A 17,500-nucleotide genomic window follows, 5' to 3' on the forward strand; every position below is an offset into this window, starting at 1 on the left:
GGCAGGCAGTAAACACAAGGCTTCAGTCAGAGCCTGTTTTACTACAGAGGAAAGGCAGGCAGTAAACACAAGGCTTCAGTCAGAGCCTGTTTTACTACAGAGGAAAGGCAGGCAGTAAACACAAGGCTTCAGTCAGAGCCTGTTTTACTACAGAGGAAAGGCAGGCAGTAAACAAAAGGCTTCAGTCAGAGCCTGTTTTACCACAGAGGAAAGGCAGGCAGTAAACACAAGGCTTCAGTCAGAGCCTGTTTTACCACAGAGGAAAGGCAGGCAGTAAACACAAGGCTTCAGTCAGAGCCTGTTTTACTACAGAGGAAAGGCAGGCAGTAAACAAGGCTTCAGTCAGAGCCTGTTTTACTACAGAGGAAAGGCAGGCAGTAAACACAATGCTTCAGTCAGAGCCTGTTTTACCACAGAGGAAAGGCAGGCAGTAAACACAAGGCTTCAGTCAGAGCCTGTTTTACCACAGATGAAAGGCAGGCAGTAAACACAAGGCTTCAGTCAGAGCCTGTTTTACCACAGAGGAAAGGCAGGCAGTAAACACAAGGCTTCAGTCAGAGCCTGTTTTACCACAGAGGAAAGGCAGGCAGTAAACACAAGGCTTCAGTCAGAGCCTGTTTTACCACAGAGGAAAGGCAGTAAACACAAGGCTTCAGTCAGAGCCTGTTTTACCACAGAGGAAAGGCAGGCAGTAAACAAGGCTTCAGACTGTCTGACCAACATTACTTATATACAACCACGTTCAGAGAGAGAACAGCATTTACTGTTGCGTAACTGACTGACTGCGTCCAAAATGACACCATATTCCCTATGTAGTGCACTACTTTTCACCAGGGCCCATAGTGCACTATATATATAGGGAATAGGGTGCCATTTGGGACACAATCCCTGGCTGCACAGATCCGTTATTACTGCATCAGCTAGATTTCTATGTAATGGAGCCAGCTCTGCTCTAGAATTAGAGGAGAGGAGGATATAGGGAGGGGAGGGGGGAGATGGGGGAGAGGGGGGAGAGGAGGGAGAAACATAGCACATAGGAGAAACATAGCACATAGGAGAAACATAGCACATAGGAGAAACATAGCACATAGGAGAAACATAGCACATAGGAGAAACATAGCACATAGGAGAAACATAGCACATGGAGAAACATAGCACATGGAGAAACATAGCACATAGGAGAAACATAGCACATAGGAGAAACATAGCACATAGGAGAAACACAGCACATAGGAGAAACATAGCACATAGGAGAAACATAGCACATAGGGGAAACATAGCACATAGGAGAAACATAGCACATAGGAGAAACATAGCACATAGGGGAAACATAGCACATAGGAGAAACATAGCACATAGGGGAAACATAGCACATAGGAGAAACAGCACATGTTTTTATGGTGATAAAATGTGACATGCTGTAATATTCACAACAGAAGTGATACTATCCTCCAAATTTATAACAGCTTTTTTTTTTTTTTACTAAAGTTAATTTAGCTACGCCTCCTTCGTCTTAGTACACTCTCCCCCTTCCTCCAGCACTGCTCTCCTCCCCCTTCCTCCAGCACTGCTCTCCTCCCCCTTCCTCCAGCACTGCTCTCCTCCCCCTTCCTCCAGCACTGCTCTCCTCCCCCTTCCTCCAGCTCTCCTCTCCTCCCCCTTCCTCCAGCTCTGCTCTCCTCCCCCTTCCTCCAGCTCTCCTCTCCCTTCCTCCAGCTCTCCTCTCCCTTCCTCCAGCTCTGCTCCCCTCCCCCTTCCTCCAGCTCTCATCTCCTTCCCCTTCCTCCAGCTCTCATCTCCTCCCCCTTCCTCCAGCTCTCCTCTCCCTTCCTCCAGCTCTCCTCTCCCTTCCTCCAGCTCTGCTCTCCTCCCCCTTCCTCCAGCTCTCATCTCCTCCCCCTTCCTCCAGCTCTCATCTCCTCCCCCTTCCTCCAGCTCTCCTTCCCCTTCCTCCAGCTCTGCTCTCCTCCCCCTTCCACCCAGTTCCCCTCCCTCTCCTCTCCTGCCCTCTCTCCGCTCCTCACCCTGCCCCTTCTCTCCTCTCTCTCTCCTCTCCTCTCCTCCCCTGCATCCCCTCCCCTTGTTTAGGTCAAAGCTCTCTCCTCCCGGCTGGCAGTGGAGTGTGTGTGCGTGTGTGCGTGTGCCGTGGTGTGTGTGAGTGTTTGTGTTACATACCTTCATCCCAGCTGCAGCTGCGGGGCCACTGGGGTCGACAGCCTGGATGTGGCAGGGCTTACTACCCCGCACCACGAAGCCCCAGCCCACCGCGTCCCCCATGATCTGAGGAGGCAGTCAAGGTCAAGTCAAAATGTATTTAAAAAGAGCATAAAAGCAATGTAGAGAGCTAGAAAAAACAGGGTTGGTGTGATTAAAAAGGCTGGGATCATGGTACAGGGGCTGGCATCATGGTACAGGGGCTGGGATCATGGTACAGGGGCTGGGATCATGGTACAGGGGCTGGCATCATGGTACAGGGGCTGGCATCATGGTACAGGGGTTGGGATCATGGTACAGGGGCTGGCATCATGGTACAGGGGCTGGGATCATGGTACAGGGGCTGGCATCATGGTACAGGGGCTGGCATCATGGTACAGGGGTTGGGATCATGGTACAGGGGCTGGGATCATGGTACAGGGGCTGGCATCATGGTACAGGGGCTGGCATCATGGTACAGGGGCTGGCATCATGGTACAGGGGCTGGCATCATGGTACAGGGGCTGGGATCATGGTACAGGGGCTGGGATCATGGTACAGGGGCTGGGATCATGGTACAGGGGCTGGCGTCATGGTACAGGGGCTGGGGTCATGGTACAGGGGTTGGGATCATGGTACAGGGGTTGGGATCATGGTACAGGGGTTGGGATCATGGTACAGGGGCTGGCATCATGGTACAGGGGCTGGCATCATGGTACAGGGGCTGGGATCATGGTACAGGGGCTGGGATCATGGTACAGGGGCTGGCATCATGGTACAGGGGCTGGGATCATGGTACAGGGGCTGGGATCATGGTACAGGGGCTGGCATCATGGTACAGGGGCTGGGATCATGGTACAGGGGATCATGGTACAGGGGCTGGGATCATGGTACAGGGCCTGGGATCATGGTACAGGGCCTGGGATCATGGTACAGGGGCTGGCATCATGGTACAGGGGCTGGGATCATGGTACAGGGTCTGGCATCATGGTACAGGGGCTGGCATCATGGTACAGGGGTTCGGATCATGGTACAGGGGCTGGCATCATGGTACAGGGGCTGGGATCATGGTACAGGGGCTGGGATCATGGTACAGGGGCTGGCATCATGGTACAGGGGCTGGCATCATGGTACAGGGGCTGGGATCATGGTACAGGGGCTGGGATCATGGTACAGGGGCTGGCATCATGGTACAGGGGCTGGGATCATGGTACAGGGGATCATGGTACAGGGGCTGGGATCATGGTACAGGGGATCATGGTACAGGGGCATGACATGAGATGCAACAACTGAGGGTTGTAGGACGATTTTGATGTTTCAACATTCTCTAAATGTATCTGTCAGGAACTGTAATGTTTGTTTTGCAGAAGCAACATGAAGTGTTGTTTTTAGCTGTGTGTGCAGTGTGTTGTGGTGTGTGTACATGTGTGTCTGTTCTGTGTGTGTGTGTGTGTGTGTGTGTATCTGTTCTGTGTGTGTGTGTGTGTGTATCTGTTCTGTGTGTGTGTGTGTGTGTGTGTGTGTGTGCGTGTGTGCCTGTTCTGTGTGTGTGTGTGTGTATCTGTTCTGTGTGTGTGTGTGTATCTGTTCTGTGTGTGTGTGTGTGTGTGTATCTGTTCTGTGTGTGTGTGTGTGTGTATCTGTTCTGTGTGTGTGTGTGTGTGTGTGTGTGTGTATCTGTTCTGTGTGTGTGTGTGTGTGTGTGTGTGTGTGTATCTGTTCGTGTGTGTGTGTGTGTGTGTGTGTGTGCCTGTTCTCTGTGTGTGTGTGTGTGTGTGTGCCTGTTCTCTCTGTGTGTGTGTGTGTGTGTATCTGTTCTCTGTGTGTGTGTGTGTGTGTGTATCTGTTCTGTGTGTGTGTGTGTGTATCTGTTCTGTGTGTGTGTATCTGTTCTGTGTGTGTGTGTGTATCTGTTCTGTGTGTGTGTGTGTGTGTGTGTGTGTGTGTGTGTATCTGTTCTCTGTGTGTGTGTGTGTGTGTGTGTGTGTGTATCTGTTCTGTGTGTGTGTGTGTGTGTGTGTGTGTGTGTGTGTGTGTGTGTGTGTGTGTGTGTGTGTGTGTGTGTGTGTGTGTGTGTGCGCGCGCTGCAACATCGCCCTTATCAGATCTCTCTCATGGAGAGTTCTAAGAATCTACTCAGACAGGCATTCCATTTCAGAACACAAGAGGGTCATCTAAGGCAGAGCCCAGAGCCAATCCAGTCAGTCTGTCCCACCCAGTCGAATTTCAACTGGTATCTGTTCAGCCTGATTGTCTGGTGAATATCAGACCCAGTAAGGAGGATGATAATCTGTGGATCAGACCATGCAGGCCAGAGAGTTTTCCACAGTGTGTGTTTACTGTGTGAAGGATGTGGCCATGCCATCTTCGGGTGACAGTAAAATGCTTACGTGTGTGTGTTAGGGTGACAAAGGGAGGGTATATTACTGGAAACTTTACCAGTAAACTACCAGAATTTTGGTTAACTTTCAAGGATTTCTATATTTTATTATTATCACAGGTGTCTGTTATTATCTCTGGCCCTCTGTGTGGCCTTATCACATGTCAAATATAGAAAATAAGCAAATAAGCAGCTGTAAAACATCATCCTAAATATGAACCATCAACTTAGTGAATACCATTGGTGTTTAATATGAGGGTTTCAGCATGAAATATCCTTCATATATTTTTTTTACACACTTTTATTTATTTATTTATTTGTTGTAAATGTTTTGCTGCCAAACTGATGGCAGTTGTGATAAAAGTCAGTAGTCGGAAGAGTTGCAGAGGTAACTGAAAATAATGCCATTGTTGATTAGATGCTTTTTTCATTAATTAGGCTATTTTCTCTTGAACCATATGGTCTATTCTACTAGCAACTCAGTGACAACATGGACACAGATATAAAAATGAATACTATACATGAATACATTTTTTAAAAGTTCAAGTATAAATGACCATAGATTGCCATAGATTACCGAAGATTCCGGTAACTTTGGTAAATTACCGGTAGCTTTGAAAACCGTAGTCAGTGTTAAAGCTCTCTCTGTCAGCCAAAGCATGTGAGCAGTGGTCGAAGGACGAGGGGAAGTAGTGTGTGTGTTTCAGATTTGTGGACAGACGGCAGTAATGCCAGAGAAAGTTCCAAGTTGTAATGTCACGTGCACAAGTACAGTGAAATGCCTTCCTTGCTAGCTCTAAACCCAACAAGGCAGTAATCAATATCAACGTAGCACTAAAAATAACAAGGTAGAACAGAAATACAGGAGATATAAAAATAAGAAATAAGAAGAACAGGAGGAAGTAAAAAGCTACATTGCCTTCAGAAACTATTCACACCCCATGACTTATTCCACATTTTGTTGTGTTACAGCCTGAATTCAGAACGGATTAAATTTAGATTTTGTGTCACTGGCCTTCACACTATACCCCATAATGTCAAAGTGGAATTATGTTTTTCGACATTTTTACAAATTAATAAAAAATGAAAAGCTGAAAGTCTTGCGTCAATAAGTATTCAACACCTTTGTTATGGCAAGCCTAAATAAGTTAAGGAGTAAAAATGTGCTTAACAAGTCACATAATAAGTTGTATGGACTCACTCTGTGTGCAATAATAGTGTTTAACATGATTTTTGAAGTACTACCTCATCTCTGTAACCCACACCACACATACAATTATCTGTAAGGTCCCTCAGTTGAGCAGTGATTTTCAAACACAGATTCAACCACAAATACAAGGGAGGCTTTCCAATGGACCTATCATGGTCCAAACACACCAACACAGTCGTGAAGAGGAAACGACAACACCTCTTCCCCCTCAGGAGGCTGAAAAGATTTGGCATGGGCCCTCAGATCCTCAATAAGTTCTACAGCTGCACCATTGAGAGCATCTTGACTGGCTGCATCACCGCCTGGTATGGCATCTGCTCGGCCTCCGACCGCTAGGCGCTACAGAGGGTAGTGTGTACGGCCCACTACATCACTGGGGCCAAGCTTCCTGCCATCCAGGACCTCTAAACCAGGCGGTGTCAGAGGAAAGTCCAAAAAAGGGTAAAAGACTCCAGCCACCCAAGTCATAGACTGTTCTCTCTGCTACCACACGGCAAGCGGTGCCGATGCACCAAGTCTGGAACCAACAGGACCCTGAACAGCTTCTACCCCCAAGCAATAAGACTGCTGAACAGTTAATCAAATGGCTACCAGACTATTTACCTTGACCCCCTTTATGATTTACTGCACTGGGTCAATGCACACTCACTCTTACTACATTGACACTCCAACACACACACACACACTATATATGTTCACACACACACACACACACACACACACACGCTGCTGCTACTCTGTTATTTATCTACCCTGATTGCCTAGCCACTTTTACCCCTACCTACATAATACCTCAATTACCTCAACTACCCCGTACCCCTGCACAGTGACTCAGTACTGGTCCTCCTTGTATATAGCCTCATTACGACCTCGTACCCCTGCACAGTGACTCAGTACTGGTACTCCTTGTATATAGCCTCATTACGACCTCGTACCCCTGCACAGTGACTCAGTACTGGTACTCCTTGTATATAGCCTCATTATTGTTTAGTGTGTTACTATTTCCTTTTTTAGTTAGCAAATATTTGTCTTACTTTTTAACTCTGCATTGTTGGGAAAGGGCTCGTAAGTAAGCATGTCACTGTAAAGTCTACACCTGTTGTATTCGGCGCATGTGACCAATAATATTTTATTTGATGGCTCGCAAAGAAGGGCACCTATTGGTAGATGGGTCAAAATTTTTAAAAAAGCAGACATTGAATATCCCTTTGAGCATAGTGAAGTTATTAATTACACTTTGGATGGTGTATCAATACACCCAGTCACTACAAAGATACAGGCGTCCTTCCTAACTCAGTTGCCAGAGAGGAAGGAAACCGCTCAGGGATTTCACCATGAAGCCAAAGGCGACTTTAAAACAGCTACAGAGTTGAATGGCTGTGATAGGAGAAAACTGAGGATGGATCAACAACATTGTAGTTACTCCACAATACTAACCTAATTGACAGAGTGAAAAGAAGCAAGCCTGCACAGAATAAACCTTTTCCGAGACATGCATCCTGTTTGCAATAAGGCACTAAAGTAAAACGTGAAAACATGTGGCAAATACATGTATTTTATGTCCTGAATACAAAGCGTTATGTTTGGGGCAAATCCAACACAACACATCACTGAGTACCACTCTTCATATTTTCAAGCATGGTGGTGGCTGCATCATGTTATGGGTATGCTTGTCATCGGCAAGGACTAGGGAGTTTCATATAATTAAAATAAATCGGAATAGAGCTAAGCACAGGAAAAATCCTAGAGGAAAACCTGCTTCAGTCTGCTTTCCAACAGACTCTGGGAGACAAATTCAACTATCAGCAGGACAATAACCTAAAACACAAGGCCAAATATACACTGGAGTTGCTTACCAAGAAGACAGTGAATGTTCCTTAGTGGCCTAGTTACAGTTTTGACTTAAATCGGCTTGAAAATCTATGAGAAGACTTGAAAATGGCTGTCTAGCAATGATCAATAAGCAACTTGACAGAGCTTGAATCATTTAAAATACAATAATCTGCAAATATTCTACAATCCAGGTGTGCAAAACTCTTAGAGACTTACCCAGAAAGACTCACAGCTGTAATTGCTGCCAAAGGTGATTCTAACATGTATTGACTCAGGGGTGTGAATATTTATGTAAATTAGATATCTGTATTTCATTTTAAATAAATTTGCAAAAATGTCTAAAAACATGTTTTATAGGTTATCAGGCTGTAACACAACAAAATGTGGAAGAAGTAAATCCTTTCTGAAGGCAGTGTATATACAGGATCAGTTCCAATACCATATTTATAATGTGCAGGGATACTGGAGTGATAGAGGTAGATATGTACAGGGGTAAGGTGACTAGGCATCAGGATATATGATAAACAGAGTAGCAGCAGCGTATATGATGATTGCATGTGAGTGTGAGTGTGTAGTCAGTGTAAATGTGTGTGCATGTTGCGTGTGTTGGAGTGTCAGTGTGTAGAGTGCATAGGGTGCAAAAAATAAAATATAACACAAGGGTCAACTCAGATAGTCCGTGTAGCTATTCTGTTAGCTATTAGCAGTCTTATGGTTTGGGGATAGAAGCTGTTCAGGAGCGTGGGGGTGTCAGACTTGATGCACTGGTACCGCATGGCGTGCGGAAGCAGAGAGAACAGTCTATGGCTTGGGGATAGAAGCTGTTCAGGAGCCTGTGGTGTCAGACTTGATGCACTGGTACCCACGTGGAAGCAGAGAGAACAGTCTATGGCTTGGGGATAGAAGCTGTTCAGGAGCCTGTTGGTGTCAGACTTGATGCACTGGTACCGCATGGCGTGCGGAAGCAGAGAGAACAGTCTATGGCTTGGGGATAGAAGCTGTTCAGGAGCCTGTTGGTGTCAGACTTGATGCACTGGTACCGCATGGCGTGCGGAAGCAGAGAGAACAGTCTATGGCTTGGGGATAGAAGCTGTTCAGGAGCCTGTTGGTGTCAGACTTGATGCACTGGTACCGCATGGCGTGCGGAAGCAGAGAGAACAGTCTATGGCTTGGGGATAGAAGCTGTTCAGGAGCCTGTTGGTGTCAGACTTGATGACTGGTACCGCATGGCGTGCGGAAGCAGAGAGAACAGTCTATGGCTTGGGGATAGAAGCTGTTCAGGAGCCTGTTGGTGTCAGACTTGATGCACTGGTACCGCATGGCGTGCGGAAGCAGAGAGAACAGTCTATGGCTTGGGTGTGTCATGACATTCATTAGGCTCCCCACCTCCTGTACGTGTGTGTGTGTGTGTGTGTGTGTGTGTGTGTGTGTGTGTGTGTGTGTGTGTGTGTGTGTGTGTGTGTGGACGGGTGTGTGTGTGTGTGTGTGTGTGTGTGTGTGTGTGTGTGTGTGTGTGTGTGTGCGTGCATGCGTCAGACTGTGTGTGTGTGTGTGTGTGTGTGTGTGTGTGTGTGTGTGTGTGCGTCGGACTGTGTGTGTGTGTGTGTGTGTGCGTCGGACTGTGTGTGTGTGTGTGTGTGTGTGTGCGTGCGTGCATGCGTCGGACTGTGTGTGTGTGTGTGTGTGTGCGTGCATGCGTCGGACTGTGTGTGTGTGTGTGTGTGTGTGTGTGTGTGCGTGCATGCGTCGGACTGTGTGTGTGTGTGTGTGTGTGACGTACTGTGAATGTCTTCTTTATGTAGGGGCCTCCTGGGGTCTGCAGCTCCTCAGGATTCACTTGTCTCTTCAACACTGCAAGGCAAACACACAGACACACTGTAAGTACTGACACACACACAAACACTGTAAACACTCACACTGTCAGTATGGACACCCCCAGGAGGTGGGGAGGATAAGGAATGTCATGACACACACTGCAGAACATTCCTCATGCAGCAGCAGCAGTAGCTATAGTCTTATCAAGTTGTCCTGTGTGCAGGAGGAAGACAACATGGCTGTTCTGTGTGCAGGAGGAGGACAACATGGCTGTCCTGTGTGCAGGGGGAGGACAACATGGCTGTCCTGTGTGCAGGAGGAAGACAACATGGCTGTCCTGTGTGCAGGAGGAGGACAACATGGCTGTCCTGTGTGCAGGAGGAGGACAACATGGCTGTCCTATGTGCAGGAGGAGGACAACATGGCTGTCCTGTGTGCAGGGGGAGGACAACATGGCTGTCCTGTGTGCAGGAGGACGACAACATGGCTGTCCTGTGTGCAGGAGGAAGACAACATGGCTGTCCTGTGTGCAGGAGGAGGACAACATGGCTGTCCTGTGTGCAGGGGGAGGACAACATGGCTGTCCTGTGTGCAGGAGGAGGACAACATGGCTGTCCTGTGTGCAGGAGGAGGACAACATGGCTGTCCTGTGTGCAGGAGGACGACAACATGGCTGTCCTGTGTGCAGGAGGAGGACAACATGGCTGTCCTGTGTGCAGGAGGAGGACAACATGGCTGTCCTGTGTGCAGGAGGAGGACAACATGGCTGTCCTGTGTGCAGGAGGAAGACAACATGGCTGTCCTGTGTGCAGGAGAGAGGACAACATGGCTGTCCTGTGTGCAGGAGAGAGGACAACATGGCTGTCCTATGTGCAGGAGGAGGACAACATGGCTGTCCTGTGTGCAGGAGGAGGACAACATGGCTGTCCTGTGTGCAGGAGAGAGGACAACATGTGTCACGATCGTTCATGAACGAGACGGACCAAGGCGCAGCGTGATATGCATTCATATTTATTACACGAATAAACGCACAACCAAAACAACAAACGAAACGTGACGTCCAAGGTAGACAAATAACATACCTCACACGGAACAAGATCCCACAACTGACTGGTGCCAACAGGCTGCCTAAGTATGGTCCCCAATCAGAGACAACGAGCGACAGCTGCCTCTGATTGGGAATCACCCCGGCCAACATAGATCTACACATAATAGATATTCACCATAGAAATAAACACAACACAGAAACTACACACCCTGGCTCAACATTTAAGAGTCCCCAGAGCCAGGGCGTGACAACATGGCTGTCCTGTGTGCAGGAGGAGGACAAAATGGCTGCTGTTGTTTAAAAGAAAAGAGGACAGCATGCAGTCACATGACCGTGCCTCGAGGGAGACCATTTCCTGTTTCCTTGAGCTGGTTTTAAGACATTCCGTGTGTGTGTGGGTCCGTATCCAGAGAGACTTCCAGTTAGTGCATTCATCTTCAGATAGCTAGGTGAGACAACCACATATCACAGTCATAGTAAGTATACTTTTCCTCAAAAAATAGGTTATCAGCCAAGTTAGTGCTAGCAGTAATCAACATCTCATAGCGGAGTGAGACAGATACCAGACAGCATTCTCCTCTTCATTGATAGAGAGGCTCTGTCCTCACGCAACGTCATCAAATCACATCAAATCACAAGTAGATCAGAGGGTTGATTAGACCTCGGAGTAAAACTGAATAAAAATTGCTGAGGGGAATTATAATGCGATCACAGAATATTGAAATGATTGAAAGAAATCTGGATCGGGACCTTGGTGGATTTATAAAAGTTCAACATAAATCCAACATAAGTGGTCATTGTATTGTCAAGTGTTGTCAATCACACTGTAATCACATACATGTCCTCACCATCTATTTAAGTCACTAAGGCTCAGCTATAGCTATAGAGGAAAAATAGCAGTTATTGTCAGACTTCTTGGGACAGGAAGCTGAGAGCAGCTGCCTGTATGTCTCACCCTCATCTCCCAGTGTTTTTTGGGAGTTACTGAGTAAAACACTTCACATCTTTTCCAAGAATCTGAATCAAAGACTTCCTGTGTGTCACGATCGTCTGAGGAAGCGGACCAATACGCAGCGCGTTGAGTGAACATGATGACTTTATTTAATCAAAGCAACCACGAAAACAAATAAACGAATGACGATAGTGAAGTCCACAGTGACAAATGACTGTACAGGAACATGGAACAAAAACCCACAATACCCACGAGAAAACACACAGTATAAATATGGCTCCCAATCAGAGATAACGAGCCGACAGCTGTCACTCGTTACCTCCGATTGGGAGTCAAATCAAATCAAATCAAATCAAATTTTATTGGTCACATGCGCCGAATACAACAAGTGCAGACATTACAGTGAAATGCTTACTTACAGCCCTTAACCAACAGTGCGTTTATTTTAAACAAAAAAAGTAAGAATAAAACAACAACAAAAAAAAGTGTTGAGAAAAAACAAAGAGCAGAAGTAAAATAAAGTGACAGTAGGGAGGCTATATATACAGGGGGGTAACGGTGCAGAGTCAATGTGCGGGGGGCACCGGCTAGTTGAGGTAGTTGAGGTAATATGTACATGTGGGTAGAGTTAAAGTGACTATGCATAAATACTTAACAGAGTAGCAGCAGCGTAAAAAGGATGAGGTGGGGGGGCAGTGCAAATAGTCCGGGTAGCCATGATTAGCTGTTCAGGAGTCTTATGGCTTGTGGGTAGAAGCTGTTGAGAAGTCTTTTGGACCTAGACTTGGCACTCCGGTACCGCTTGCCGTCGGTAGCAGAGAGAACAGTCTATGACTAGGGTGGCTGGAGTCTTTGACAATTTTGAGGGCCTTCCTCTGACACCGCCTGGTATAGAGGTCTTGGATGGCAGGGAGCTTTGCCCCAGTGATGTACTGGGCCGTACGCACTACCCTCTGTAGTGCCTTGCGGTCAGAGGCCAAGCAGTTGCCATACCAGGCGGTGATGCAACCAGTCAGGATGCTCTCGATGGTGCAGCTGTAGAATTTTTTGAGGATCTGAGGACCCATGCCAAATCTTTTTAGTCTCCTGAGGGGGGAATAGGCTTTGTCGTGCCCTCTTCACGACTGTCTTGGTGTGCTTGGACCATGATAGTTCGTTGGTGATGTGGACACCAAGGAACTTGAAGCTCTCAACCTGTTCCACTACAGCCCCGTCGATGAGAATGGGGGCGTGCTCAGTCCTCTTTTTTTTCCTGTAGTCCACAATCATCTCCTTTGTCTTGGTCACGTTGAGGGAGAGGTTGTTGTCCTGGCACCACACGGCCAGATCTCTGACCTCCTCCCTATAGGCTGTCTCATCGTTGTCGGTGATCAGGCCTACCACTGTTGTGTCGTCGGCAAACTTAATGATGGTGTTGGAGTCGTGCCTGGCCATGCAGTCATGGGTGAACAGAGAGTACAGGAGGGGACTGAGCACGCACCCCTGAGGGGGCCCCCGTGTTGAGGATCAGTGTGGCAGATGTGTTGTTACCTACCCTTACCACCTGGGGGCGGCCCGTCAGGAAGTCCAGGATCCAGTTGCAGAGGGAGGTGTTTAGTCCCAGGATCCTTAGCTTAGTGATGAGCTTAGAGGGCACTATGGTGTTGAATGCTGAGCTGTAGTCAATGAATAGCATTCTCACGTAGGTGTTCCTCTTGTCCAGGTGGGAAAGGGCAGTGTGGAGTGTGATAGAGATTGCATCATCTGTGGATCTGTTGGGGCGGTATGCAAATTGGAGTGGGTCTAGGGTTTCTGGGATTATGCTGTTGATGTGAGCCATGACCAGTCTTTCAAAGCACTTCATGGCTACAGACGTCAGTGCCACGGGTCGGTAGTCATTTAGGCAGGTTATCTTAGAGTTCTTGGGCACGGGGACTATGGTGGTCTGCTTGAAACATGTTGGTATTACAGACTCGGTCAGGGACATGTTGAAAATGTCAGTGAAGACACTTGCCAGTTGGTCAGCACATGCTCGGAGTACACGCCCTGGTAATCCGTCTGGCCCAGCGGCCTTGTGAATGTTGACTTGCTTAAAAGTCTTACTCACATCGGCTACGGAGAGCGTGATCACATAGTCGTCCGGAACAGCTGGTGCTCTCATGCATGCTTCAGTGTTGCTTGCCTCGAAGCGAGCATAGAAGTGGTTTAGCCTCGTCTGGTAGGCTTGTGTCACTGGGCAGCTCGCGGCTGTGCTTCCCTTTGTAGTCTGTAATAGTTTTCAAGCCCTGCCACATCCGACGAGCGTCAGAGCCAGTGTAGTATGATTCAATCTTAGACCTGTATTGACTCTTTGCCTGTTTGATGGTTCGTCGGAGGTCATAGCGGGATTTCTTATAAGCTTCCGGGTTAGAGTCCCGTTCCTTGAAAGCGGCAGCTCTACCCTTTAGCTCAGTGCGGATGTTGCCTGTAATCCATGGCTTCTGGTTGGGGTATGTACGTACGGTCACTGTGGGGACGACATCATCGATGCACTTATTGATGAAGCCAGTGACTGATGTGGTGTACTCCTCAATGCTGTCTGAAGAATCCCGGAACATGTTCCAGTCTGTGCTAGCAAAACAGTCCTGTAGCTTGGCATCTGCGTCATCTGACCACTTTTTTATTAACCGAATCACTGGTGCTTCCTGCTTCAGTTTTTGCTTATAAGCAGGAATCAGGAGGATAGAGTTATGGTCAGATTTGCCAAATGGAGGGCGAGGGAGAGCTTTGTATGCGTCTCTGTGTGTGGAGTAAAGGTGGTCTAGAGTTTTTTCCCTCTGGTTGCACATTTGACATGCTGGTAGAAATTAGGTAGAACGGATTTAAGTTTCCCTGCATTAAAGTCCCCGGCCACTAGGAGCGCTGCATCTGGATGAGCGTTTTCCTGTTGATTAATGGCCTTGTACAACTCATTCAGTGCAATCTTAATGCCAGCATTGGTTTGTGGTGGTAAATAGACAGCTATGAAAAATATAGCTGAAAACTCTCTTGGTAAATAGTGTGGTCTACAGCTTATCATAAGATACTCTACCTCAGGCGAGCAAAACCTCGAGACTTCCTTAGTATTTGATTTTGTACACCAGCTGTTGTTTACAAATATACAGAGACCGCCACCCTTTGTCTTACCGGAGCCAGCCGTTCTGTCCTGCCGATGTAGCGTGTAGCCTGCTAGCTGAATGGTATCATTGTTGTCGTTCAGCCACGACTCGCGTGAAACATAAGATATTACAGTTTTTAATGTCCCGTTGGTAGGATAACCGTAATCTTAAATCGTCAATTTTATTCTCAAAAGATTGAACGTTGGCTAATAGTATTGATGGGAGAGGCAGTTTACTCGCCGCCGTCGGATCCTTACAAGGCACCCCGACCTACGTCCACGATATCTCCGTCTCTTCCTCAGGCGAATGACGGGGATCTGGGCCTTGCCGGGTGTCTGTAGAATATCCTTCGCGTCCGACTCGTTGAAGAAAAAGTCTTCGTCCAATGCGAGGTGAGTAATCGCTGTCCTGATATCCAGAAGCTCTTTTTGGTTATAAGAGACGATGGCATAAACATTATGTACAAAATAAATTACAAATAACGCGGAAAAACACACATAATAGTACAATTGGTTAGAGGGCTGTAAAACGGCAGCCATCTTCTCCGGCGCTGTTTCGCTGTCAGGGAGTCACCTGAATAATCACGAACAATCACCACACATAGAAATGAAACAACCAGAATACCAACATAGAAATACACCCAAAAGAAAAATGAACAACCCTGGCTCAATACTCAAAGTCCATGGAGCCAGAGTGTCACAGTATCCCCCCCTAAAGGTGCGAACTCCGGGCGCACCAGCATACAGTCTAGGGGAGGGTCTGGGTGGGCGTCTGTCCATGGTGGCGGCTCTGGCACTGGTCGTGGTCCCCACCCCACCATAGTCACTACCCGCTTACGTAGCCTCCTCCAAATGACCACCCCCAACTAAACCCCACAGGATTAAGGGGCAGCACTGGACTAAGAGGCATCACCGGACTCAGGGGCAGCACCGGACTAAGGGGCAGCACCGGGCTAAGGGGCAGCACCGGGCTAAGGGGCAGCACCGGACTAAGGGGGCAGCACCGGACTGAATGGCGGATCCTGGCTGGCTGGCTCTGGCGGATCCTGGCTGGACGGCTCTGGCGGATCCTTGCTGGACGGCTCTGGCGGATCCTGGCTGGACGGCTCTGGCGGATCCTGGCTGGACGGCTCATGGCTGGCTGACGGATCTGGCTGCTCATGGCTGGCTGACGGATCTGGCTGCTCATGGCTGGCTGACGGACCTGGCTGCTCATGGCTGGCTGACGGATCTGGCTGCTCATGGCTGGCTGACGGATCTGGCTGATCCTGTCTGGCGGAAGGCTCTGGCTGATCCTGTCTGGCGGAAGGCTCTGGCTGATCCTGTCTGGCGGAAGGCTCTGGCTGATCCTGTCTGGCGGAAGGCTCTGGCTGATCCTGTCTGGCGGACGGCTCTAGCGGCTCCTGTCTGGCGGAAGGCTCTAGCGGCTCCGGTCTGGCGGACGGCTCTGAAGGCTCATGGCAGACGGGGCGGCTTTGCAGGTTCAGTACAGACGGGGCGGCTTTAGCGCCGTTGGGCAGACGGGCAGTTCAAGCGCCGTTGGGCAGACGGGCAGTCCAGGCGCCCGTTGGGCAGACGGGCAGTTCAGGCGCCGTTGGGCAGACGGGCAGTTCAGGCGCCGTTGGGCAGACGGGCAGTTCAGGCGCCGTTGGGCAGACGGGCAGTTCAGGCGCCGTTGGGCAGACGGCAGACTCTGGCCGTCTGAGGCGCACCTTAGGCCTGGCGCGTAGTGCCGGAACTGGAGGTACCGGGCTGAGGACACGCATCTCAGGGCTAGTGCGGGAGAAGGAACAGGCCGGACCGGGCTGGCGACGCGCACCGTAGACTTGGTGCGGGTGGCAGGAACAGGCCGGACCGGGCTGGCGACGCGCACCGTCAGTTTGGTGCGAGTGGCAGGAACAGGCCAGGTCGGGCTGGCGACGAGCACCGTAGACTTGGTGCGGGTGGCAGGAACAGGCCGGGTCGGGCTGGCGACGCGCACCGTAGACTTGGTGCGGGTGGCAGGAACAGGCCGGACCGGGCTGGCGACGCGCACCGTATCCCTGGTGCGAGTGGCCGGAACAGGCCGGGTCGGGCTGGCGACGCGCACCGTATCCCTGGTGCGAGTGGCCGGAACAGGCCGGGCCGGGCTGTCGACGCACACCGTATCCTTGGTGCGTGGAGCAGGAACAGGCCGGGCAGGGCTGTCGACGCACACCGTATCCTTGGTGCGTGGAGCAGGAACAGGCCGGGCAGGGCTGTCGACGCACACCGTATCCTTGGTGCGTGGAGCAGGAACAGGCCGGGCAGGGCTGTCGACGCACACCGTATCCTCTGTGCGTGGAGCAGGAACAGGCCGGGCTGGGCTGGCGACGCACACCGTAGGTTCTGTGCGTGGAGCAGGAACAGGCCGGGCTGGGCTGGCGACGCACACCGTAGGTTCTGTGCGTGGAGCAGGAACAGGCCGGGCTGGGCTGGCGACGCACACCGTAGGTTCTGTGCGTGGAGCAGGAACAGGCCGGGCTGGGCTGGCGACGCACACCGTGGGCTTGGTGCGTGGAGCAGGAACAGGCCGGGCAGGGCTGTCGACGCACACCGTATCCTTGGTGCGTGGAGCAGGAACAGGCCGGGCAGGGCTGTCGACGCACACCGTATCCTTGGTGCGTGGAGCAGGAACAGGCCGGGCTGGGCTGGCGACGCACACCGTAGGTTCTGTGCGTGGAGCAGGAACAGGCCGGGCTGGGCTGGCGACGCACACCGTGGGCTTGATGCGTGGAGTAGGAACAGGCCGGTCCGTACTGGGAACACACACCACTGGCTTTAACTGGGGATCAGGAACGGGCCGGACCGGACTGGTAACACACATCAGTCTCTCACGCCGTGCCGCAACAACTTCCCTTCCTCTACTCGCCAATGGCTCCCGTAATCCGATAGCCTTCTCTCCACGTCTCCCTGTGGCAGCCTCCTGCTGCCCA

General features: G+C 49.9%; 1 protein-coding gene across 1 annotated transcript in view; it reads right to left on the reverse strand.

The window, feature by feature from the left end:
- Window positions 1–2,130: 2,130 nt before the first annotated feature.
- Window positions 2,131–17,500, reverse strand: part of LOC121542746 (DEP domain-containing mTOR-interacting protein) — a gene marked incomplete at its 3' end in the record, with an annotated part of 61,255 nt that continues 45,885 nt past the window's right edge. The window contains exons 8-9 of the mRNA XM_045218415.1: window positions 9,397–9,467; window positions 2,131–2,280 (exon numbers count right to left, since the gene is read on the reverse strand). Of these exons, the coding sequence (XP_045074350.1) occupies window positions 2,131–2,280; window positions 9,397–9,467 (221 nt within the window). The remainder of the gene's footprint in view (window positions 2,281–9,396; window positions 9,468–17,500) is intronic.

This window comes from Coregonus clupeaformis, unplaced genomic scaffold (genome assembly GCF_020615455.1).
Source record: "Coregonus clupeaformis isolate EN_2021a unplaced genomic scaffold, ASM2061545v1 scaf1557, whole genome shotgun sequence".
In the NCBI taxonomy this organism is placed as follows: Eukaryota; Metazoa; Chordata; class Actinopteri; order Salmoniformes; family Salmonidae; genus Coregonus; species Coregonus clupeaformis.